Consider the following 27,786-nt stretch of genomic DNA (forward strand, 5'->3'; position numbering starts at 1 on the left):
GTAAATAACTTCCTGCAAACGCAAAACAAGCCAAATAATTGTGTGGGAACACTTTCTGTGAAGTTGTCCTCTTTCGAAATAAAACTGAGGCCCGTTTGGAAGGGTGAGTGTAGTACAGGTATTACAAATTGTGACTGATACCTGACATATGTTGTGTAATATAATTATGTTGGTTAAAATAATATAAAAATCGCCACTCATGCCGGTGCTTACACATCAGATTTAAAGCTTTTTATGGTTTAGAAGTGCGAACGTGAGAATTTATATTTCAGATTAGAAATTTTCTAGAGGATCAATGAGAAATAAAAATTGAATGGCACATTGAAATATTCGGTAAAAACCTGATATTCCCCGAACACCTATAACTTATTCGTTTTGTCAATTTTTGACATTTGTACTTACCTATCTGCTTCGCGGAACATTCATTAACGTGTATTCACGTTTTTTTTATCAAAATAGTTGCAATTTTTTTGGTACTACTTTACTATACCGGAGACACCTATCAATGATTTATTTTGCATTTTTTTTACATTGCTAACGTACTCTTCTGCATTGCGGAACATTTCTTTAGGTGAAATAATGAATTTATATCGAAAATAATGTATATTTCTTACATTAACGAGTACTTACTGTTGTTCCTTATTTCCCACAAACCATTGATGATAGCCCCACGAACCATCACGGGGACAATGTATGCCTACTATGTTAGGTTAGGTTCCATTAGCACTCCTTTCGTTCAATTTAGCATATACGGACATCATCATGGCGGCAGCAGCAATAGCGCATTGGAAATAGATTTTCGTAGAAAACCACATGCATTCGCATTAAAATGGATCAAAACTATATTCCTGAACATCAACAACACTACAGAAAATGATTTGCGTAAGTACTTTCTCCTGTAAATTTGAAGAAATCCGTCTCTGGTATAGTAAAGTGTTACCATGCGATTCATAATTTTTTGGTAACATTTTGTAGTTAGTAATCGGGGAAAGTAAGTTTTAAGGAGCGGAAATTTTTTTTTTCTTTAAGAAAGCCAGAAAAACGTGTCCAGGTTGGGCGGTAGTGAAAATGTAGCAACGAAGGAAAAGCCATATTCCTGCACAAATCTAGCGAAAGCAAAAAATGCCTATGTTGTTAGGTAGCTAGGTTTAGTTCACTTAGCTTAAATAATAATTAGTCATTGTATTTATGCAAATGAAACCTAACCTAACAGTCCTAACCTAACCTTGTAAGCATTCCTCGTCTGAAATAATGAAAGAAACTGTGCGTCTGTGGGTGGAATCCAGAGCGACAAATCAACTTGAATGCCATGAAGCGAAGGGTCTCACTTATCGCACAACACGTGAGCACATAAACATAAACTTTTGAAACACACTGTATAAGATGCTGAGTATCACTGTATTGAAAACATCGGTAAATTATTTGAGAAAGCAGGAAATGGGGTGTTGGGGGACAAAGAGTAAGAAATAGTTAACTGACTATGGAATGTTCACAAAGTTGATAAAATAAAAAAAAAAAAACATTTGCTAACTTACGCTCTACTGCAATTTGAACTTGGAATCATCAAAATTTCGTACTTATTACAGCAAAAAATCACAGTCGCCAGACTGAAATTTTTAGTCACCCTAGCGACTATGTTACTCAATGACTGTATTGTTTGACAGTACATATTATATGTAAGTTTGACAATGTGGTCAAGTTTAAAATAGAGTTTAATCCAGAACAGCTAATTGTTCTTGGTACTTTAGTATTATATGGACTACCTCATTTGTCTACATTAATCGGCGGTGGCTTCCCTAACCTAAATGCTGAAATAAAAAGTACAGTTAAACAGCTCATCATCATCTGGAATTGTATTTGGTGGAATACATGTGGCAATTGGCGGTGGCTGCGTCCAGTGTCTAGGCTTTCAACGAGCTTCTCGGTGATATAGCTGACTTTTGGAAATCTTATAACAAAAGGTTAATTGTATGGTTTACATATTGTAAACTTTCAAGTACAGTGTTCCTATTATGTCCATAAGTGTTTCTTTTGCTTTCCCAGAAAACAGATTGTCTCAAATGAGGTAGTCCATATAATACTGAAGTACCTCGTTCTTGTGCAAGCATAGCCTTCGCTGTATGAATATTCGTCAACTGAGCACGAAAATTAGGACAAAATTGATGCACTATTGAATGAAGTGGCACAGGAGATGTACAAAACATATCGTAAATTGTACAACAAAAACAATCTTCAGGCCAGTTTGATATTTATTGCTCGAATAACTATGTGGTTGCAGTATGCAAATTAAACTTTTTCCTTTGTTGGTTGGGAGCAGCATTTAAAGTGAGCCGGAATGCACCGGAACTACATTCTGGCAAAACTCTGTTCCTGCTGCGACATTGAACATCCATTTTTATTTATTTAATGCACCATACAAAAGTCAGGTCTTCATTACATTAATTCTTGTAAAGGATAGATGGAAGGAATAAATGAAAGTTATTTTACTAAATTTGTCTCCTGTCGGTGACAAATATATATATATATATATATATATATATATATATATATATATATATATTGCTGCGAGTGTTATTCATTTAAGATGCAAATGAGAACATAATTTCTTGTGTTTATACATTTACTTTGGAGGCAAAAATCAGTGTTTTTTTCAGGCGGTACGCAACAGTATGCCATACCGGTAACCTTTATATGTGAGAATGAAACTAAAAGGATTTTATTTTAATGAAAGAAGTATGTGAGTACATGTATGCATGATCGTTTATATACCACAATATTTAGAGCAGTTTTCATGATAAACACAATAACAAATAATAACAACAAACCAACTTGTACCGAAAACTTTCTTTCCAGGAAAAAGCACTGATAACAATAATTAATATTTGTTTTGTTTTGTCGGAAGCAAAGTGACTCGTCGCGTTGCTTTGTGACCTGTCATGTCAGATCCAGTGTGCGGCTGGCCTTAGTATTCATACAACGTCCCTAAATGCTTGCGTGGTTTGTTAGGCAGGCAAAGTTTAGGGCTCTTAGCATTAAATTAATGTCCCTAAATGCTTCCAACACCTGATCATGTAATTAGGTTAAAGCATGAATCACCCTTGAACCTTGCATGAAATTTCTGTAAGACTACCAGAAGCCATGAATGGCTGCATAGAACTGGTGCTCGCCTAAGCTACTTTTCAAATCATAATTTCTCTGGTAAATAATGCTCAGTGATGCATTTAACTATGCTAGGATGTTTCTCCAAGCTTTGGGCTTGCATCCACAATTGTTTCAAGTATTTTAAAGCACTGCCTAATACTCATATATAACTTTCGGAAATTCACTGGGCCCAAGTTCTGATTGTGAAATTCCGATTTCATCATAGTACACACGATTTTTTTCATGGTTCAATTTCTGTTTATGTCCATTAACACATGCTTCAGAGTTTTAGCGATTACGTACTCCATGTTTGCTTAAGAATGTTTTTTCACTTCTGCATACAGCCCAAGTTCCTTTTGTTTTATTGCAATTTCATCATGTGACGTATCCATCTTTTACATGGTTCAATTTCGATTTATGTCTGTTAACACATACTGCAGAGTTTTAGCGATTACTTATTGTGTGTTTCCTTGACACTGGCTCTTCATTTCCATATACTTCTATATAATTCTTGCCACCAAAATGTTGGAAGATTTTGTTCTATACATGCTTTCGTAGTTAGGTTAGGAGGGTCAGGATTAGTTCTCTTAGAATTTTAATAATAACCCTAAATGCTTTCATGGTTAAGTTAGGCAGGTTAGGTTTAGTTCTCTTAGCATTAAAATAATATCCCTAAATGCTTTCGTAGTTAGGCTAGGTGGTAGTCTGTATAATGCGTCAAGATTGTGAAATGGGGAGTTTTGCACAAGGTACCTGTAACATCTTATTTTACCCATAAATTGGAGTTTTTCAAAATGAAAACTGCTGATTAGTTTCAGAAAGGTTCCAAATAACTTCTACAATCATTCCCACTATTCTTCGGTACTTGCTGTTGCTTCTATCAATGGAAAATGCCTTGTCCATGGGGAGTGTGCATGCATGTGCAAGTTATTTTTTAAGTTTTTTTATTCCCAACATATTTTTTTTTTTTTTAATATCCAAACAATGCTCATTACTTTAAGGAAGGTTCAAATTTCGTGCGACAATGATTGCCAAAATTCTACGATAATTAGTCTTTCTGCTAGGAGAATTTGAAAAACAATCATGAAAGAATCCAGACCATTACCATGTGTACTCCTATGTGATTCTTTATTTGCATCCAGCCATTCTTTTCATGTTGTCTTGGTTATGGACTGCTACTGCCATCTAGGTCACGTGTGTGGTGCAAAGGGTTTTGTAGTTAGGTTAGGCGAGACAGGTTTAGGGCTCTTAGTATTCAAATAATGTATCTAAATGCTTTCATGGTTAGGTTAAGGTGGCAAGGTTTAGGGCTCTTAGCATTGCAATAATTTCCATAAATGCTTTCAACATCTCATCATGTTGGTGTAGGTCTCAAGCATGACACCCATTTGAGACTCGTGTCGGCAGAAGTGTGTGAAACACATTGTCGATGGGAAGCGGGGATATTTGCATAATGTTCCTTTTATATCTTCTTTTCACAATAAATGGTGCTTTTCGGAACTGCAAACAGTGCTAATTACTTTCAGAAAGCTTCAAATTTGCTTTTGCAATCATTTCCACTATTCTGCAATACTTTCTCTGTCTTCTATGAATGAGAAATGCCTTGTCAATAGAAAGCATAAATGCTAAATGCTTGCATAAGGTACTTTTTAAGTCTTATTTTCGTGGATAAATTGCACTTTTCGGAACTCCAACCAGAGATAAGTACTTTCACCAAGGTTTCAATTTACTTTGACAATCATTTCTACAATTGTGCAATAATTCGTCTTTCTCCTATGAAATTTGAAAAATCATTATTCATTCAGAACTGTGGTACCGTCATTGCCTTGTATTCAAGGGGTCCTGAGTTTGATACCTAGTGGAGGCACATAGTGGTTCGGATCCCACTTTAAACTGTAGGTCCAGTCCCGATTAGCCTTACTGGGCATAAAGTGGACTTAAAACACCAAATCAATCAATCAATGATGATTGATTGAGATGACACCATTGATGGCCTGTGGTTTTCAAGAATTTGAAATATGTTGAATGATATTTTCATTAAGAAATTGGTTGACTGATAACTTCTTTACTACTTTTTAAAATCAGTATTCCAATCAAAAAAGATTATGTATTGTAACACAAACTTGTTGCCTCAGTGGCTGAGCTTGTTAAGTAATTGTCAAAGTTCCTGTGTTTCAGTCCCTGTGCACACATGGGTGATCATTATGAATGTCCCTCTTCAATTTACTCTAATTACTACTCATACTCATCCTCACAATTAGCCAATATTTGGCAGAAAGTTGATGTAAAATAACAAAAATTTAATACAATATAAAACACAAACTTAGTTTTTCTTTCAGTACCAAGATGCATAATAAGTTCAAATGAGGTTACTAAACAGGTTAAAAGCACTAACATCGGTGCGTTCTTCGAAAATTCAAAACATTCTGTTTAGTAGTTGATTATGGGGGTTATTCTTTCTGAAATTATTGTACATTTTTTATAAATATTACTGATTATGCTCTTGATATTGCCATTATACTAATATTATACCTATAATCTATCTATCTTTCAGCTTGCAGTTTGTTATTCTATTGTGGGACTGCAAGAAGATTTAGTATGTCATTTGAACAGAAACCATGTGTAATATTTGTGCTTGGAGGGCCAGGAGCTGGCAAAGGAACGCAGTGTTCGAATATTGTGAAGGTATGTTCATTTCTTTACTAAGTGAACTACAATATATTTTTAATTGAGACAAAATGCAGAAATTTGCAGTTATCAGTGTTTTTAGGGCAGGTGTGAACTCCATATAGTATAATTGGCAACTCTATCCTTGCAATCAAGATGTTTCCAGTCCATACCCAATTGTTTGGTTCCCTTTTTAACATTTAAATGCATAATGAAAATCTCTAACTTCTACTGTATTTCAATTTTTTTTGTAAGAAGTTCTACATGGGAGATACACATACGATGAGACTCCTTTCCTGCTGCTTGAAGCCCCTGGGTGGGTAGTTTCATGCATGTAATTGCTTCTCTGGTTCAATGAAGCATGTATATGCTCTCTTACACTTTAATACCCGTCGCATGATTAGTACATAAGTATTGTGTGTAATGATCCCACTCTCTTTACACATGAAATGTGAGGCCTCCCTGATGGTGCAGTGGTAACGTCACCACCTTGTTATCAAGGGGTTGATACCCGGTGGAGGCACAAGTGGTTCAGATCCCACTTTAAACTGTAGGTCCAGTCCCAGTTAGCCTTACTGTGCATAAAGTGGACTTAAAACACCAACTCAACCAACCAACATGAAATGTGAGCATGACAGTTCGTCCAAATGAATAGACAACTGTGTCCTTATTCAGATCTCCATGGTTAGCATAGCATGCTACGATGCCAGGGGTCCCAGGATTGAATCCTAGCCTGGGCATGGGTGTTCTTTGTGGAGGTCCATCATCATATCATCACTCATCCTCATCTTTGCAATTAGCCAAAAGTGGCAGAAAGCGAAGTAAAATAAACCAAATCAATCAAATCAAAATTCAGAAAATTAGACAATAACAGGTAAAGTAGCTTTGATACTATATGGCATCATAACATATTCATTATTTACTTTCTTGTACAAATAAAGATTAAAACTGTAGGTCCAGCCTGAAAATTATTCCCAATGAGATTGGAATTTTTACCACTTTATGTTATTGTGATTTCTCCAGTGAATCTATCATGACAACAACCAGTGCTCGCTTACAGAGAATAATTACCATTCTTTATTGAACAATCCATGTACAACATGTTTACAAGCAAATGATGCAAAAGTGTAACCAGTAGGTTGATAAGAGGTTTTGGAATAAACTAACCTTTCAGATGGGCACAAGTAACTTAAAAGAGGACCCAACAAAGGGCAAAGTAAAGTTTGGAGGCTTGTAGGAGGCCAAGGCACCTGCCTAGTACAGTAGAGATAGAGAAAAATAAAAATAATTAGAATAACCAGCAGATGTAATAAATAAATGAATTGGTAAAAAATAACATGTTTGTCACCACTACATACTTACTCTGTATGCAGTTTGTAAACAAAACCTTTTGTCTACTTGATGACCAAAAACCAATCTTTCTCTGAGATGCAATTAAAATAAGTCTATATAGCTGCTTGAATTTGCTCTAATCTGTAGATGTAAATGTAATACACTCTATGCTTAAAAGAAGTATATTGAAATATGTTGACGACCTTTGTAAGTTCATTGACTTTTTGCATGAAAGACCATAGAGCTCTGCAAGGACATCTACTTATGCTCAGAAGCAACATATGTCATAATCACATGTTTTTTTCATTACTCAATATGATACTTGTGTCATATAGCTGTGTGTTTGTGTAACTATGATAATTTATTTTTTTAAAAAATAAATATGTAATTGAGATGTGTTGAAGGGTAAATGTAATATGACCTTCTCTCTTTTTAGGAGTTTGGATTTGTTCATCTGTCAGCTGGGGACTTACTGCGGGAAGAAAGGCAAAAGCCAGGCTCAAAGTATGGTGAAATGATTGAAGAGCACATTAAAAATGGAACCATTGTACCAGTAGAGATCACATGCTCCTTGTTGGAAGCAGTAAGCAAATTAGAAGATTTAGCTTAAAATATTCAATACAGGGCCAAGCTGGTACCACTGTGAACCAATACCAATGTCACTACTCTTCCCGATTTAAGCCAATACTTGAACATTGTAGCCAATGTTGTTTTCAGTTGTAATGTTGACTTTATCCTCAGATAGGCTAATTGGGACTGGAGCTTAAGTTTAAGATGGCTCTAAAGTACTGCACTTGTGCCCCCACTGAGATTCAAAGTCAGAAGTTCTTGATAGCAAGGCAATAGCATTTTGAACATTGAATTCATTTTAAAGTCCTTCAGAGTAGTTATAAATATTAGAATATAAGTATTTCATTGCAGATATATGATACCAATGAATCTGCGTTTATCTATTTTACAGATTGCCATGAAATAATCAGAACATGAAAAGTTAGGGCTGTATTGATTTGAATTTTTTGCCTGTTCTGATAAAGTAGCAATGTAATATTTACTGACAAACAATAGTTTACCAATCAGATATGAAATTGCCAACTTTCCACGAGGAACCAGAATGGTGATATACTGTATGTAACAGGTGAGTGCAATAGATATTTGCTTTGGAAAGAAATGTATATTTACACATTTACTTTAGAGCCATGGTGGTCCAGTCAGTAGAGCATCTGACTCCCTGCATAAGGTGGCTCTGGGGCTCTTCCAGCCTCAAATCAATGGGTACCTGGGGCAACCCTGGGCAGTAAAAAGCATCTGGAGTGCCATGCTGATCACATCACCTCGAGATGGAGAATGTGTAGGGCCCTACACCCACATCCCCTAAATGTGCCTTCATGGCATGGTGCTATATGCATGAGGAACTTTACCTTACAGAACCAGGGCACATGAATATCCTTACAATTGTATATCTTTGGATTCATGAAAATACCAAAATGGTTGAATTTTGCACTAAATTTCAAGCTATTTTTAGAAATATCGGGTCAGGAGTATTATTGCAAGTTTACTGATAAACTAATGCACCAATAGAGTACTGATAAAGCTATCACATCTAATAAATATAGCAGTCATTTAATCACAAAGAGTCTCCCTGATGGCATAGTTGTAACGTCATTGCCTTCTAATGAAGGGGTCCCAGGTTCGATACCCAATGGAGGCACATGGCACAGTTTGGATCCCACTTTAAATTGTAGCTCCAGCCTCAATTAGTCTTTCTGTGCATAAAGTGTACTTAAAACAACAAATCAACCAAAAATAATTTTAATCACAAATTTCACTTGGTTCAGAATTAATAAAAATTGCTTCTTTATTCACCCCAAAATCTCTAGGGTATTTTGACTAGATGTTGGTATCAGATTTTATTTGGTGTATCCTGCAGTACCAGCCCATCAGTATTGGCTTGTCCCTAGTTTAATAGAATTTGGAAATGTAATTGATAAAAGTAACTATTTTCTTTTGTTACACATTATTATGATTATGTCCACTTGAAGAATGAAACATACACTTTTATCATCTGGAGGGTGTGTGCTGAAGTTACATTAGCCAAATCCTGACCTGGGCATGGGTGTTGCGTGTGAGTGACCCTTCGTCAACTTTAATCATCACTCATTCTCACCATTTCAATTAGCAAAAAATGGCAGAAAAACTATGCTAAATAGCAAAAATATGAATAAAAGTACATTGTCTTAAATCATATGAGTCTATAAGAATAATAGGTCTTGTAATTTGTTGTACAGAATGTATAATTATATTCAAAATTCTATTGTTCACTCTTAGATTATGCATCTCTAATGTGACAGTCTATGGAATAGTTGTAGAAATGATTCATTTCAATTCTTTACAAAAAAAGGATATTCCTTTAATTTCAATTAAGCATATGGCATGTAGCTAAACATATGTGAAGAGACATATGTGTAATGTCCACTGATTAATGTGAATTTATTGCAGGCAATGCTCACTTCTTCATCGAGCAAATTTCTGATTGATGGTTTTCCACGCAATGAGAACAACTTGGAAGGATGGAAGCAACAGATGTCAGATAAAGTGGATGTGAAATTTGTACTTTTCTTTGATTGCTCTCAGGAGGTAAATAGTCTATTTGTTTTTGTTTTTTCAATAATTCCTTAATGTGATGGTATCTTAATTGATCTGTGACTTGAAGCTGGAACTTGCAATGTGTTTTGGGGATGGGGGATATAAACAAACACCCACATATATATAGTGTATGATAAATGAACTAATTTGTATGGTTTTGAAAGCACTGATATTATTGTATTGTAATATTTGAAAAGCAAAATATACTTTTCTCCTGCCCCCCAGTAATTTTGGGAATTATTTCCGACCCACAGTTTCTGCAGCAATGTCACCTTTTCTGCAATTATTCCATTTTTTTTATCCAATTTTGAGCCTCTTTGACCTTCACTTTATTTAAATTTTCATGATATTTGTTTCTTAAGGCATTTTTAAGCTTTCCTAGCATGTAGTAGAGAGATTCTCTTGGCGTATCAATCAGGCAAATTTAGAGAAAATTGCTATCCTATGTTATGAGCATGACTTTATATCAAAAACTTGGAAATTTTTTCAAGACTTCACCTGATTGGTAACCTAAGAGAGAATCTCTTCTTCATTTGTGTCTTAAGTAAAAAAATATGTGTGTCTTGTGCAAAAAAAGTACATAGCATTACCTGCATTAAAATCAGGATATAAGCACAAACATCAGAAGGATCTTGGTTCAATCCCTGCTAGAAGTACACCTGTAGTTTATGAGGGAGGACTTAAAAGAAACTGGAATTTTGTAATAAAAAATTGATTATTTAATTTTAGGTGTTACAAATTTAATCCCCTTCAAACAACTGTCCATTTGATGCAATGCACCAGTCTAAATGGGTTTTCCACTTTTCGAAGCAGCCCTGAAACTCTTGCAAAGTGATGCCTTTTAACCCATCCGCTTACCATTTAAATGTAGCTTCAGAATCTGTAAAATACCATTTAATTTTCCTCTCCGCTCGCTGATTCTGTAGTGCTGAATTTAAATGTTAATTTCTCCTAATCTATTTACCATATCCACATGAAATTTTCTAGTAGTGTAAAACATAGAGTATAGTAAATGTACAAAGAAGTATAATGGAATTACAAGTTGAAAAACTTACCTAATAGTGGTGTTTGGTGTGATATTCCTTGAAGCATTCAGGCATATGTAGTGCAACCTTGCACTTCTCACATTCCCATCTACTGGTGGACTTCTTGTTGTGGGCTGAACAAACTTTACACTGCCTTGATGGGTTTTGTTTAACAGGATTTGGAGGGATCTGCTGAGGAAAATGAGCCCAGTTGGCACTCTGAAGTCTTAGGGGGTTATCATTTGACGGGCATCCTCTTCGTGCATATTCAGGTAGTTCAAGTTCCTGAAACATCTGTTCCACCACTAACAGCCTGAACTCATTGTACTTCAGATTTTTCACATTTGTAATCTTTCTGTACATGACATAAGAATTATACAGTGTCAAGTCCAGCATGTAGAAAAATATCTTCTTATAGACCTTTAGGTAACGGCGCATAATTGGGAATGAGGCTAGTTGCTGGTCCATCTTGTCCACCCCACCCATACCCTTGTTGTACTCAATAACAGCTTTTGGCTTTTGTATAGGCTGATTTGTCTTTCTGTCTACTTTGCGTGTGTTAGTCATGTAAATATTATCATGCATTGTAGACAACATTGATACTGCTCTACGGTCCATCCACTTTATGAGAATCATCTTGTGGCTGTACATTGCAGTTGCTTCACCTTTCTTTAGTTGCAGAGTTTTTAATTCTTTAGGAATCTTTTTCCTGTTGAGACGAACTGTACCCAAAACGTTTGTATCTGCAGCTAACAATTTTTCACAAAGTGTTGGGGAGTTGTACCAGTTGTCCACGTACAATGTGTAACCTTTGTGAAGCAAGGGTTCCATCAATTGAAGTACAATTATTTCATGCTCAGGTAATTTCTCTTGGGAGACTTTTTTACCTGTATATATTTGAAACTCGCAGCAGTAACCACTGGAAGACTCGCATACTTTATAATATTTTATGCCAAATCTAGCTCTCTTGCTGGGATTGTATTGTACAAATGAAAGCCTACCTCTGCATTTGACCAGACTCTCATCGATAGCGATGTCTTGTTCTGGAGTGTACATATGATGAAATTTATTATTTAGGTACTCCATGGGTTTCCTAATCTTTCCTAATTTATCTCCAGGGCGAATATCATCATTATTTACAAAATGTAAAAAGCGCATAATCAGCAAATACCTTTTATAAGGCATTACACTTGCAAAAAATGGTGTTTCAGTAATCTTTCTGGTGCTCCAGTAGCTTTGTAAACTTTCTTTCTTTACCTGCGACTGAAGAATACACAAACAAAAAAATGCCTTTATCTCATCAGGAGTTGTTGCAAACCATTTTGCATCAGTACTATTTGATTGAGCCTCACCATTTTCATCAAAATGTATATTGTTGTTGGCATAAGCGTTTGTCTCAGAGCAAACACTTTCCCAAAAATCGTCTTTGAGGAATTTTTTTAGCACCTCACATGCAGAAGGAGAAGCCCCTAAAGATCGCAAAACAACACTATTTACACCAGGCATACCTGTAAATGGTATTTTCTTAGGTGCATCGTTGGGTGTACAGGTTTCTGACCATTTCCATTCGTCTTCTTTCTGTTTCTTGGCAACAGGTGTCACACCACCCTCACTTTCACCACTTTCACCACACTCCCCATCACTTTCACCCTCTCCACTTTCACTGAAACTGGAAGACTGTGATTCACTCTCATCATCATCACTAAATAAATCCACGTTTTCCTCTTCATCACTGTCGAAAAGCAAGTTTTCTATTGCCGCATCAGGAACCAGTCTCTTACTAGCCATGATTGCAACGAAGACAAAACACTGTTTGTTTATATGAAAAAATAATTCGCCTCAACCGCATGCAGTGGTATGAAAAATTCAGGAGGACATTTACCAAAGCTTAAGGCACAATCGGACTGCATACTGATGCCATCTGTTAGGGAAAATCTGAGTTACAAGCAAAAACATCACAACCCGTCGAAACGACGGCTAGGTAAGGCAGGCGTGTGCCAGCTCAGGCCATCGATTCGACGACTAGGTAAGCGGATGGGTTAAAGCCTCTGTCGTTGTTTTCTTTGCCTCTTCCATGCCCGCAAAACGTTTTCCTTTGACTTTTTTCATTCTGGGGAATAACAAGAATTTGCATGGAGCAAGATCAGGTGAATATGGTGGGTGGATAAGCTGGGTCATGCTGTTTTGGGTTAAAAATGGTTTCACACTCAAGGCTTTGTGCATTGGACCAATCATTTTTATCCCCTCCATTAAACAGTATTTTGTAGATTGGATATAAAATTGTAAATGTTCCTTGAACATGAATGGTTCAGTCACCTTTAACCTTAGTGGATGAGACCTTATTTCACATATTAGCCTGTTGGGGCAGGAGGTTTTCAAGCATGCACTTTTCATGTGTGCAGTGATACACACACAAAAAATGTAGATGGACAACCAATATGTTTTTAAGAGAAAAACACATATTGAAGAACATCGCAACACAACTTACATACAATACATGAAAGTAATGGTGCATAGAAAAAAGTATAAGTAAGCAAAAGCATAAATTTACCCACGGTTAGTGCTGGAAAGAACTGGAAAAGGAGCAGTTCTGGATCCATTATATTTCTTTCATAGTATTTCCCCTTTTAATTTTTTGAATCCTGCAGTTTAAATATCGATTTCGGTAAAACATTCTTACTTTACAAAGCATGAAGTACTTTCTGTTGTTTTGTGTTTACTATTCTTTCAAATGACCGATCAAGATTTTTGTTCTCGAGGTGACAGACATACTTACTCAGATAGAACCTTTTCTCCTAGCACATCTTACCTTCACACTAGGGATGGCCAAAAGTGTGAGGATTCTGGAAAATTTAAAAATCTTGTTTCGGAAATTTTACTACCCGGATATCGGAGGTAATCCGAATCTCTCCGAATTTTTTTTCCATTTCTCTGGTAGAATTTATTATTATCTTCCTTATTTTACAATCATCTCCTAGAAAGAAATATCCTGATTTGGCCATCCCCACTTCACATGTGCATTACAAACACTGTTATCATCATTATCAATGTAGGACTGGTGCCTTTCTTCAGTCTCTTCTTCGGTGTAATTCCTAATAATTCAGATTTTAAATCACGTTCATAATATTATAAAGAAAATGTTAGCAACCTGAAATTTTGTATTTTCAATAGGATTTGCTCTCCCAATTTTTCAAAACTTCTGATCGGATGGAAATGTATGGTAAGCAAACTCAAATTTTTTTGTTTTCTTGAGATATTATTATCACACTCAGATACTAGAATGTGAATTGCACAACATAATGCATGACCTTGGCATTTACTATGGAGAAATTTTGCCCTACCCCCCTCTCTCCCCACTGAAAGGTTGACCCTGACCTTGACATTTGGCAATTCTTGCTATGACTACGTAAAAATGTTGTGCTTTGTCACTGCAGCACACCCATGGACAGAGTTTCCCTGTTCTGCCTGTGGGGCAGCAGGGATGAGTGTCAAGATGCTGCACCTCATCATACAGTATAAGAAAGCATGTGGTATTTACGTTTTGCACTATTGAACAGTGAGAAGGTTAGTGTTTAAAGGGGAATGCAAAGATGTTGATCACCATGCTGAGGGACATGTAGAGTTCAGCAATAAAGGCATATGCTGTGCCAGAACAGAGATGCAAAATGTTAACCTTTAGCTGCCTGATGGTCAAAAATATTGACCGTCACATGTGAACCCCTTGCAATTTCTAAAAACTAGGCACGATATTTCAGTTCTGTCTTTTTTTATCTTTAGTATACACATGAAGGTATGACATACTCTAATTACAAAACAATACATCCATTGTTACTACTATTAACAGGCGAAGTTTGAAAAGTCCTTTGTTACCACCATATTACTATGGGATAGATTTCTAGAAGTGTCTATAACTTGTAAACTCCTGGATCTTTTGGAAAAAATAAATTCTACAAGCAAGAATGAGTAAAAAGTAACATTTTAAGCTATGTCCGACAATTAAGGATTCAGGGGGGACGTGGGGGCAAAGGGCCAATTGTCGAAATTTGACCCAGCCACGTGTTAGTACATGGCAGCAATTAACCACGTGTTAGTACATGGCAGCAATTAACACATCATTTCTTGAAAACTATACACTGTATTTCAGTTCTGTCTCTTTGGTTCATTAGTTTATGTATAAAGATATTATATACCGTAATTACAAAATAATTCATCCATTGTTACTATTATGCTAAAGGTCCCGGGTTCGATCCCTGGCCGGTTCAAATCCGGGAACTTTTCTAACGATGGAAGCGGACCCGGTGCCCACCCAGCGTCGAATAACATGGGTACCTGGGGGAAACCCTGGGGGGTAAAGGCGGTCAGGGGCGTGATGCTGATCACATCACCCCCACTCACGACCGGATCAAGAAAGTGTGGGGTGTTACCCCCACACCCCCTATACGCCTTCGTGGCATGGTGCTATGCACAGGGGAGCACTTTACCTTTTTTTTATTGTTACTATTATTAACAAGCATCGTTTGAAAAAGCCTTTTGTTTCCCTTTTGTTAGCAACATTTTAAGTAACATCCGAAAATTAAGGAACCATGTGGGAAGTGGGTGCAAAGGTGCAAAATTCTTGAACACCTTGATTTCCGCTTTTTTTTTTTTTTTTTTTTTTCAAAAGTTGCAGCACATGCATGACATATGCTTATAGAGTGGTCTTTTGTCATGCTTTCCTCCAAATTTGGTCCATGGGCCGATTCTAGAAGCAAAATTCCGTACATTGTCCCAAAGCTGGCAACTCTTCCGCTTTATACAGGGTGAGTCTTTATGTAGTTTACAACTTCAATAAATTATAATTATTTATTGGAACCACATACAGACTTAGTTTATATGTCATTATGCAGCAAAACACTTTAAGTTTTGACTCACATAGTGTGTAGTTGATCACATGCGGCGCTACCGGTCTATCATTGAAGATGGTAACTTTCATTGGTGGGAAAGAGCTAAGTGCGTGTTCTGGTTCAAAGAAACCAAGTCAGGAACGAGTGTACAGCGAAGGTTTCGCACAGAATACGGCAAGGACCCGCCCAGCAGACCAACAGTGTACAAATGGCACCAGACATTTATCGAAACAGGTTGTTCTATGCGACACACAAAGGCTCCAGGGCGTTCACCCGTGGCTGATGATGTGGTGGAAGCTGTTAGGGAGAGTTTTGTCTGCAGTCCTCGAAAATCTACACGGCATACATCACGCGAAACTGGTATCCCTCAGACCACTGTTTGGTGTGTGTTGCATAAACGTTTGGCCATGAAGCCATACCAAGTGACCTTGGTTCAAGCACTAAGTGAAGCGGATAAACAAACCCGACATAAATTCTGTGTTAACATGTTGAATCGTATCAGTGACGATGAGTCATTATTGCACAATGTGGTATTCAGCGACGAATCAACTTTCCACCTTTCGGGCCGAGTCAACAAACACAATTGTCACATTTGGGGCACGGAAAAACCACATGAGCACGTGCAGCTGGTTCGTGACAGTCCCAAAGTGAACGTGTTTTGCGCTGTTTCTAGAGAAAAGGTGTACGGACCATTCTTCCTTGCTGAGAGCATCACCGGCAAAGTCTATCTGGATATGCTTCAGAACTTCCTTCTTCCACAGTTGGATGAAGATGACCATGATGGGCGCATATGGTGGCAACAAGAGGCGCCCCGCCACACTACCTGACAGAGGTAAGGGAATTCCTTGATCATCGTTTCCCAGACAAGTGGATAGGTCGTGGTGGACCAATTGCCTGGCTGCCACGGTCTCCAGATTACACTCCACTCGACTTTTTTTTGTGGGGGTTTGTGAAAGATAGGATGTACACCCCTACCCTACTTCATAATCTTCATGAACTTCAAGATCGCATCACAACAGCCATCGCTAATGTTACCCCTGAAATGCTGGTTAATGTTTGGCAGGAAATTGATTTTCGTTGGGATGTGTCCAGGATGACCAACGGTGCACACATTGAACCATAACAGATTTCTAATAAAAAAACTTGAAGTGTTTTGCTGCATAATGACATATAAACCAAGTCTGTATGTGGTTCCAATAAATAATTATAAATTATTGAAGTTGTAAACTACATAAAGAATCACCCTGTATAAGGTTATTATTTTTTTACTCAAGAAGCATCAGTCTGATTTCAACAAAACATTACATGGTTGTAGGAATGTACCATCGCTATATACTACATTTTTTTCATTCTCTTAGATCTATTGAGGGGAGTACAGGGGCATGCAGTATTCCAACTCTAAAGAAAATTCAACTTTCTTCTTGCATGAGTATTCTTTGTGAGTGTCCTTCATCTTTATCATACATCATATATGCTTTGATCCAATCCTGTTGTACATTGATCTGCTGACAAAATATATTGTGTACAATTGAAAATATTTATATAACCAGACTTTGATCTTCTTCTTGTCTTGTGTTCATAATTTATTTTAAAAATGTGAAATATTAAAAAAAGAAGTTTGATTTTAAAGGTCACTGTAGAACAAGTTTATACCCTTGTATTTCAATAATTTTCTTCTCTGGTTTATTATTTAAGCACATGAAACTATCATAAGGGTGTGAGACTATAAGAAAACAAGGTCTTAATACCAGGGACCATCCTAATATATTTCAATTTTAATATACAGGTATGCATGAAGCGTTGTTTGGCTAGAGGAGCCGCTGGCAGTGGAAGAGTTGATGACAATGTTGACAGCTTGAAAAAGAGATTCCAGACTTACGTTAATGATACTATGCCAATCATTAACCATTATGATGCTCTTGGTCTTGTTCGGAAAATTAATGCAGCTAAGAGACCAAAAGAGGTGAGTCAGCTTCATTAAGAAGTTACAATGTAGTGTAGATATTTCATGTTAATAGGTTTATTGTGATGAAAGTGCATGGATGAACTGGCAATATTTATTTTAATTTGTGGTGGTTGAAGAGAGAATAGTATCATTGAGGGTACATTTAAGCTGTAGCAAATGTATTTGTTTTTTCTTCATGTGCATGTTCATATGTCAAATTCAAACATTGACAATTAAATCATACTGTTTTGAGTTCATTTACTAAAAATATACAAAACTACTCTAGTTATGTGACGTGTATGTTGCCTATTGAAATATTAAGAAAACACCTGTAAAAAATGTCCATTCAAAAGAGCCAACATTTTCTTGCCACTCCTCTTTATGTCTAGGTATGAATTTCATGTTGAAAGTCACATTTTACATTTAGAAATGAGCATTTTTTTACACTAGAGAGATAATAACTCTTGAATGAGAAAAATGCTGCCAACTTATGTATTTTCCATTGATTTAAAACATTTGGGGAATGAAAGCTGGGAAGAAGTCCAACCAAAAAAAGACCATGTAAAAAGTTTTTTCTGACCACTTGCAACTCTAATTGACACAAAGTGAGTGAGATAAGTCAAAGTTTTGTTTATGTTGATAGAAGGGCTGAGTTGGTACATTTTGATGGTTCACTTTTTTTTAATGTCAAATCAGGATGGTGAGTTGGCTGTCATAAAAGAATGAGACTGACTTCCTCAATGACCAATATAAAAAATGTGTTGAGTCATACTTCCACACCTCCCTTATATAACTTCGGTTCATGTACAGAGAAGAACGCTCACCCCCCTTTTTCTTAGTTGACTCGTATCTAGGGTTGAACAGATTTGACTTTGGATTCATGTCCTTACCAATACTGATACTTGAACAATATAACAGTTTAACCCTTTCAGGTACACAAGTAAACTGTAATTGATATTTATGATATGTATTACTTTTTGTATACCTTTTGGAATAATTTGGACAATTAAACTAAAAATTTTCACAAAAATGTATATTAAATATGAAATAATTGTTGGGACATATTTGTCCCTATGTACGTTAAAGGTAACAAATAACAAAATATATGCGAAATTAAGCAACACCTTGATACAAAATTATTTTTCACTTCAGAATGCAATATTATATATCAAATTATTAAGAAATTCATGGAAACAGTTGCAATCTCACACAACATACATATACATTACATATTGAGCACATGTTATTCGTACAATTTTCTAGTTTCTTTTATCACAATTCACACAGCGTTTCCATTTTTGTACTTTTGTCATGTAATGCTCTGGAGGTTTAGGAGGAAATTGACTCTCAAGCCTCTTTTTGGTACTTACTGTCATTGGCAATGATCTCTTTCTGTTCGAATACCGTCCAATCAACTCTCGAGCAATGCTTCGGCGAAACTCTAGTGAAGTCATTGACTTCCCTGATTCTGTGCACACACTTTTGAAAAGCTTGCTATACACTATGTAAGAATTATTAATTCCAATATGAATCAAAAAATGACCTGAGGTAGTACTTAATTTTTACCTTACGGTCAACTTCATAAGTAACTTTTTTCTGATCCATAAGGTCAACACCTCCCATACACTCATTGTACTTTCTGACCATCAAAGGGCAAGGAACATTTATTTTCTCAGAATTACCTTGAATGCATATTTTTACATTTATTATTGGGATTGGTGATATGAAATTAGATAAAAGATACACTGTCTTATTGTCCATCCACTTGATGCAAGACATACCATTAGTGTTCACTGCATAAATATCTCCTCTCTTAATTTCTTTGTCCGTTGGGAAGTTTTTTGGATGTTTTTTTCTGTTTGTGCGTACAGTAACACAAGCTTTTATGTTCTCTTCTGCTAGAATGTACTGTAGAACAAGCGAATTAAAAAAGTTGTCCATATAAATTTCACAATCAAGACCACAAATGGATTTTGTTAACTGCAGTATCACACTCTCTCCAAGACCCACTTCTACAAGACCCCTTTCTTCCCTGTGTATAGGTCAAATTCATACAGGTATTCAGTTTCTGATTCACACCTGCACCTCATTTTGAAACCCCACTTTATAGGTTTGTTCTTTATATACTGTTTTATAATGTTATGTCCTTTGAATTTGACCATGTGTTCGTCTATTGCCTGGGTTTAGATGGACTCAAAGCGGTTTGGAAGCTCTTATTTAGATGGTCCATTACTGGTCTCACTTTGTAGGCCCGGTCATACATTGGACTATTTCTGTTTGGTTGAGCCTCATTATTTGAGAATTGCAAATACTTACTATTTTCTTCAAAACGATGTAAAAGCATTACTTGTGAAATGTAAGGAACACTTGTTCCGTTGACCAATAACTTCTAATAGTAGGTAGAACATGGTAACTCATTATTACATTCATACCTAAGAAGGCTTTCATGTCTGCACTGTTTATATCAAAAACCACCCCGTTGCTGAGCATATCGGCAAGTTTCCTCGACTATCAATTTGATTAGCTCATTGAAATTCATAACGGAATTGAAAATTTCAATTGGTTTTGGGACACAACCACTTTCTTCTACATTGAAAAGAAGAACTTTCCCATAATAAAAATTTTCATTAATACTAAATTTCCTTGGCTTGTAACTTCTATTCCACTTAAAATCTGGAACACTGAAAGCACTATGTGACTCAGGGTTTTGAACAGCTCCATGAGGACTTTCACAATTAGGGTCCATAGAATTCAGCTTGATGTCCAAAACTGTCAATCCCTCTCTTGAACAAGTAAGTGCAGGTTCAGGATCGTCTATGATGACATTAGTTTCTCCTGCATCAATGTCTTCTATTAAAAATAATTGATCTTCTTCATCTAGAAGGAGATTATGTTCATTGTCACTGTCTTCAGTTTGTAAAATTTGCACGATTTCTTCACCAGAAACAAGAAATTCACGTTGCATTGATATCTTTCTTGGACAATATAATATAAAAATATGTTAAGAATATAACATTTTATTACACACACATATATACGCAATATATATTTTATGTAGATACAATTCAAAACTTTTCTTTACAAAGAAATGTTGTTTTTTCGAATTTGTAGAATTACCTGCAAACATGCAGAAAGTTACCTATGTGGTACATAGGGACATATATGTCCCAATCAGTTTCTGAGCCTGTAGTTCTTTCAGGTACGCTGCAGGTAATCAGAAACTCCTCAAAATATGTTGTACAAACATTAATAATTACAAATACCAGAATTGTATTTTTGAATTAGAAAACAATTGCAAGATATTTTACGAAACATAATCCAAAATGCAAGGCTATATACTTGCCACATCTAGATGCTTCTAAAACAGTATAAATAATATATGTTGACGACAAAAACACTTGAAAGTAATAATATATATCTAGGAAGAAACGATAATAATATTTGCGTCCATGTAACCCCTATCATATGAAGAATGTGGATAAAATAAGACATGGGACACATATGTCCCATGTACCTGAAAGGGTTAAAGTAGTTCATGATAATTGTAAATAGGGATGGAACAGATTAATTGGTACTCTAGCAGCATCAACCAAAATAAGCACATCAGTTTTATCAGTAAAATTATTTATCTATAAATATCCTGAAATTTAGTGCAAAATTCCACCATTTTGTTGTTATTTTTATATTTAAAAACATATAATTCATATGCACTAGTTTTGTAAAGTATATGTTTAAATACATAGTTTAGTTATTCTAGTCCGAATTTTGTTTCAAGCAATGTTGCTAGTATCCAAGCTGTAAAGTTTCATAGCCAGCATGTGAAAATGGATCCAAGCAGTGAATCGCCAGTGATAGAGCGTGAGCCTGATAACATACAAAGCAAGCTCAGCCATGTTTATGCTGATAGTTGTAGTAAAAAAAAATAGATCGGTATTGAGATCACATGCTAAAAAAACAGAAAAGGGCATGTGAACAATGTTATGGTTGCCAATTAGTATCAACAACTTGTAACAAAGATAGACATGAAAGTTCGAACTTGCTTCATACTGCCAATAGTCATATAGTAAATGCTGGTAGAAATGATCATAGTTTTCATGGGTGTGGTTCAAGTTGTGATTCAGATGGCAGCCTCAAAAGTAGCATTAGTAAACAAAGTTTTCGTAGAAGTAAGATTAGATTAAGTGATCTAACAGTTGGACTGAAAAGTTCATAGGCTGACTCATAGATGGCGTTACTAGAATTAAATCCATGTGATTTTTACTTAGTACTAACCTTCAAAAGATACGTGTATAAATTTCACAGCTGCCGGATAATTAGTCGTGAGATATAGCATTGTGAGTGAAGCAGCTTTTGTTATTGTGAAAAAATGGATAAAAAAGAATTTTGTGTGTTAATAAAGCATTGCTTTTTGGTGAAAAAAAATACTGTTGAAGCCAAGGCTTGGCTTGGTAAACATTATTTGGACTCTGCACCAGGAAAATCAACCGTTGAGAAGTGGTTTGCTAAATTTAAACGAGGCGAAATGAGCATCGAAGACGATGCACGCAGTGGACGCTCCAAAGAGGCTGTTACCGACGAAAACATAAAAAAAGTCCACAAAATAATTTTAAATGATCGTAAAGTGAAGTTGATCGAGATAGCCGAGACTTTAAAAATATCAAAATAACGTGTTGGACATATTGTGCATGAATATTTGAACATGCGAAAGCTGTGTGCAAAATGGGTGCCGCGCGTGCTCACAATCGATCAAAAGCAACAACGTTTTGATGATTCGGAACAATGTTTAGCGATATTCAACCGTAATAAACACGAATTTTTCCGTCGATATATTACAATGGATGAAACATGGCTCCATAACTACACTCCAGAGTCCAATCGACAGTCAGCCGAGTGGACTGCACGTGATGAACCGAATCCAAAGCGTGGAAAGACGCAACAGTCGGCTGGCAAGGTTATGGCATCAGTATTCTGGGATGCGCATGGTATTATATTCATCGATTACCTCAAAAAGGGCCAGACCATCAACAGCGATTATTACATAGCGTTGTTGGAGCATTTAAAGGATGAAATCACGAAAAAACGGCCCCATTTGAAGAAGAAAAAAGTGCTGTTTCATCAAGACAATGCACCGTGTCACAAATCAATGAAAACGATGGCAAAATTATATGAATTAGACTACGAATTGCTTCCCCATCCACCATATTCTCCAGATCTGGCCCCCAGTGACTTTTTCCTGTTTGCAGACCTTAAAAGAATGCTCGCTGGAAAGAAATTTAGCACTGATGAAGAGGTAATCGCCGAAACTGAGGCCTATTTTGAGGCTAAAGAGAAATCGTACTATAAAAATGGCATCAAAAAATTGTATGACCGCTATAATCGTTGAATCGCCCTCGAAGGCAACTATATTGAATAATAAAATCGAATTTTGTCAAAAAAATCTTTTTTACTATTGTTAGCCTACGAACTTTTCAGCCCAACTGTTAGAAACATTTCAAAGGTTCGATTCAACTGACAATAATGTGGTTCGTAGTGAAGATTACTTGTTATGTATTCCCCACATGCTTACTGGTGTCAGCAAGGATTGGTTCAGACAACATAAACTGAATTTTGCATGTTATGCTGATTTCAGGGGAAAATTTTTGTCATTTTTCCAGAATGAATCATGGGTGGGAAGTTGCATGGCTCATGTGATTAATAGCAAGTATAATAGAGACACTCATGGAGATGTTGTGAGGTTCTTTTGGTCACAACAGAAGCTTCTCAGTATTGTGCAGCCTAATATGGGGGACTTCCAGAAACACATTCAAATAGTAAATCAGTTGCCTCCTAAATTAACGGATCACTTGCTACTTCAGCCTTTTGTATCTTTGGCTGCTACAGCTGAGTCCATAGCTAGATACGAGGCAGGTAATATTGGAATACATAATGATTCACACAATTATAAAGAAAATCAATCAAACTTTAGTTCAGGCATGAAGTTGCGATCTGGCAGAATTATAAATGTTTCCAATGTTACTGCTGGTAAAGATCATGTACGCAGTGGCAAAAGCGATAGTTCTGATTCAGGTTCAAGAACCCAGAATAGTGGAAATAAGTCTAAGTCCTAGGTGTAAGTCTCGTTTCGCAAGGAAGAAGCACGAAAACTAGATGGTTGTCCTCAGCAAGTGGGCGCAGGGAACGACCATGGTTTTCCCACATCGAAGAACGATGGCTTACAAAAGGGGCACCCGATACTTGAAAAATATCAATTGCTTGGTGATTAATTTTTTGTGAGGTTAGCACAGAAGAAAATGGGATATTCGCGCGACAACACATTTTCGTGGTTTACATCCATTGGTTTATGTCAAGGGGGTCAGCAAATAAATCACTTACTCCAAAAAGTAAAGGGAAACACAAAGTTATCATCTCATATATTAGTATTCATTGGAGTCAATGATATGTTGCAAGGAAAAGACTTATCTCACATGATAGATGGTTATAAAATAATAGTAGACCTTCTTAAAAGTCATGTTGAACGCATATTGTTGTGCACACTTCCACCTATCCCAAGGCTATTGGAAAATGGAAATAATGCACTATGTGAAAAATGGGGAACAATTTAATTTGTTCATATCTTCGTTAGATAATGGTGATTCCATTCAAGTTGTTCACATTGATAAGCTCTTCTTAGTGAGTCCTAGGAAAATAGTTGCATCTCTTTTTGAGGAGGAAATGGGTTATGGTCGTTTCAAAAGAACTGACAAAATTCATTGGAACGATCAAGGTATGATTGTTTTCTTGGAGCACTTGCAAAATTTAGGTTACATAGAAGGGATTTGCCTCGAAACCCTATAAAGTGTCTCTTGGGTAATGGCTTAGAAACTTATATTATTTGCCATGAATTATTGAAGTTTATTTCAAAGGGTGCATTTAAGTCTCGTTTATTACCTGTTGTAAAAATAAAAGTAGCTGATTGCACAGGTAAAATAAAACAGAAAACATTGGGAGTGATACACACTTTTGTAGAGGTTGAAACTTTAGTTACCTTCATTTAGTTTTAGATGTGAGATCTCAACGTATCTGTAACCTTAGGATTAGATTTTTTGCATGCACTGGAAACTACCTATAAGTTTAGAGATATGCATTTGTTGGCAAACAATCCATTCAGTCATGCCATAGTGAAGTTCCTATCTTTGTTCTTAGAGTTTGATGAGGAACTGAAGTGGAAACTAGAAGCGTTAGTATATGCACAGGCTAATGGTATTAGAAAGACGAACATGTAAAATTATACAAGTCAAAATGTATCAAATGTTAAACAATGGAATTGTGATGATTCCAGAAAGAGAGAATATTTAGCATCTATTCCTCATGATGTATTAAGAAGGTATAACTTGGATCTGTAATGTGTGTATCAAATCTATTGTGTGTTAAGGTGCATTTAATGTAAAGTTCTGTTTATCAATGTATCAACATCAATGTTAGTATATGGGAAATATTTGTGAAAATGTATTCTCGTTCAAGTATTTTTTTTATGGATAAAACAAATTCTTTCTTCAAAAAGGGGGGTTATATAACCAGATAGGTTATACTACTTTTTGTTTTAGTAATATTGTAGTTGTAAAGAGAGAAAAGAACTTGGATTAGGATCTGGCAACACTTGCGAGTGCCAATGGAAGAGGGATCAGAAACGGTTGCGTGAAGTTTTTAGTGTCGTGGACTTTCATGATAAATAGTTATCTGGAATGTGCGATCTTCTGTGTAAGTTGGCTGTTATTTATATATGTGTTTAGTACATTAATACATCATTATTCTATAAAACTAACTGTTGTTTCTTGTGACTTGACAAGTATTTTGCCTGTCCATGTGTGAGTTGTAGTTTCGCCATTTACCTCCTACTCGCTGTTCCGAGGTAAAACAAATCCGGTAAGGTTTGATTGAATATCGCATGTGTTTGTGCCTGCATCTGGTTACAAGATCCTTTGTTGTAATGTAAACTTTTCTGGTGCCATATTAAGCCACAATCTTCAACACACGGACACGACACAAAACAACTTCTGAGGTAGGATTATACTACCGTCAGTCTGCAACGTCAACAGAAAGGGAAAGAGAGTGAAGGCAGGGAGAGCAAAAAAAACTGACTGTAGCGTGCGACTGTCATGGACCCGTTCACCGGGAAAGACTAAGTGCTGATGCCATACCACTTGCCGGCGAGTCTCGTAGCGAATGTCAGGGAATGCTCTGTAGTAATCATAACACTCGTATTTGCCAATTCCAATAGAAAAAGTAAATAATAGTGCAGCCCTGGTCATAATATACATTTTATACTTAGATCACTACAAATTACGTTTGGTTGTTTTTGTTGCTTGTATGTTGAAAACATCGAAAATTTTACCTGCTTCTCCAAATATACCATTTATGTTTATCAAGCCAGATAACTTCAAGACATTTGTGAGAGGAAATACATCTCTACTAATTCCGAGCATAAGACTGTTTTAGCTCATGGTCTACAGAAACATCTCATCCATGCAACAAATACCTTATGACCTGAAAAGAGCCAAAAACTGCAGAAAGCACATATATGCTATTTAAAGAGTAGTAAATCTTGTTACTATTCATTGTAGAGATAAATATGATTTAGTTCCGTGTGTGTAGTCTTGAAATACAACGGACTTCTTGCATACACTTCATTCCAGCAATTAAAACATTTCAACGTATAATTTATCAACCTGAGGAATTTAATAAAAATGTCATATGCAGTATTATGTCATAGTAAATTAGCTTTATCTGCCTCATTCTTGCAAGATCTTTACAGATGAAACAGAACAACCTTTCCTCCTCCACTTGGTCTGACTGAAAGTGGAATTCAGCCAAACTTCTGTAGTTCTTACTTTTCAATACATGTCGCTTCCACCTGCTGAATGCTAAACATGCAAGATCTGTAAAAAGACTTGAAGTTGTCTGGCTCACCAAAAATGGCTATTATAGTTATGTACACAGTAAGAATGTTGGTTGAGTTTTCTATTGCAACAAAGAAAATTTCTTGCAAAATTAATGAACAATTCATTCATTTGTGACTTTTTTTTTCTGTTTCCAGGTATTCACTGATGTGAAGCAAGTATTTGAAGAAGCAGGATTATCATAAAGTTATTTATGTTGCTGGTTCCAAGAGTAGAGAATTAATAAGAATTTAATTAATTTGAAGTGCATTTCAATTTACAGGTTTTTTTATTTACTTGCAAGGTATTATCCTTGAAATGTATTGCCTTTAGTTATCTGTTTCCAGTTTTCACTTTTTAAAGAAAACGTTAAACATGTTTAAATTTGAAATGTTGCTTGTTTCCAGATTATTATTATTATTAAACACACTTGGGACGCATATTAATTCTTTGTATTGTTTCTTCCATTTATCTTAAGTGCAGTGCTCGAAGTGGGGGCAAGGCGGGAGGATGCTATCTCCCCAGTGAAGAAAATTTTCGTGAAGCATCCTCCCAGCTATGAATTTCCACTTCAAGCACTGCTTAATTGATGATTGTCTTCAAAGTTGAAACGCTACCACTTCTTAAGTTGATTGTTAATATAAAATGGGAACAGTTAATGTGATACAATATTATAATTTTATTACCATTGTTATAATTTTGTGACTTTTAATGTAATGTAATTTTCCCCTGACCATAGCTTTTCAGTAAAGCCAAAGCATTTCACTACAGTTTAGATGCTACAAACCTATTATTGAAACTGATCATACATTTAAAATAAAAGTATTATTTAATGTTGTGACATACTTTAAAGAATGTGTGTCCTTTAAGTAGTAATGCTTGAGTGAAATGCTCTGATTTTACTGTAAAATTAACCTAACAAGGCTATAGCATTAAATGCTAATTGTTATGTTACATAGTACCTGCCATAGTAAATGTTCACAATTTGAGACTATGATAGATTCAGTAGTTAAAAAGTGATATCTGTTGTTCTGTAATACTCTGTATCCTATGAACTGGTGTATTTAAGTAATGTAATTTATGTATACTTATTTCTTTCAGTTAAAATACCAAATACTTTAGTAAGAAATTTATTTTGTCTGACATTGTCTGTGAAATTGGGAAAGTCCCAAAAAGGGTGGGTCAGAAAAGAAGAGAAATGAAGTTCATTTCCATGAAGTAGGAACATGGGGGGG

General features: G+C 36.0%; 1 protein-coding gene across 1 annotated transcript; it reads left to right on the forward strand.

The window, feature by feature from the left end:
- LOC145984045 (UMP-CMP kinase-like) lies at window positions 1-27,786 on the forward strand. The gene is made up of 6 exons (XM_083117385.1): window positions 1-103; window positions 5,696-5,826; window positions 7,577-7,723; window positions 9,637-9,774; window positions 17,478-17,654; window positions 26,710-27,786. The coding sequence occupies exons 2-6, from the start codon at window positions 5,740-5,742 to the stop codon at window positions 26,755-26,757; spliced, it is 597 nt and encodes a 198-aa protein (XP_082973511.1). The 5' UTR covers window positions 1-103; window positions 5,696-5,739; the 3' UTR covers window positions 26,758-27,786.

Source organism: Lepisma saccharinum, chromosome 2, assembly GCF_977018435.1.
Source record: "Lepisma saccharinum chromosome 2, izLepSacc3.1, whole genome shotgun sequence".
Taxonomy (NCBI): Eukaryota; Metazoa; Arthropoda; class Insecta; order Zygentoma; family Lepismatidae; genus Lepisma; species Lepisma saccharinum.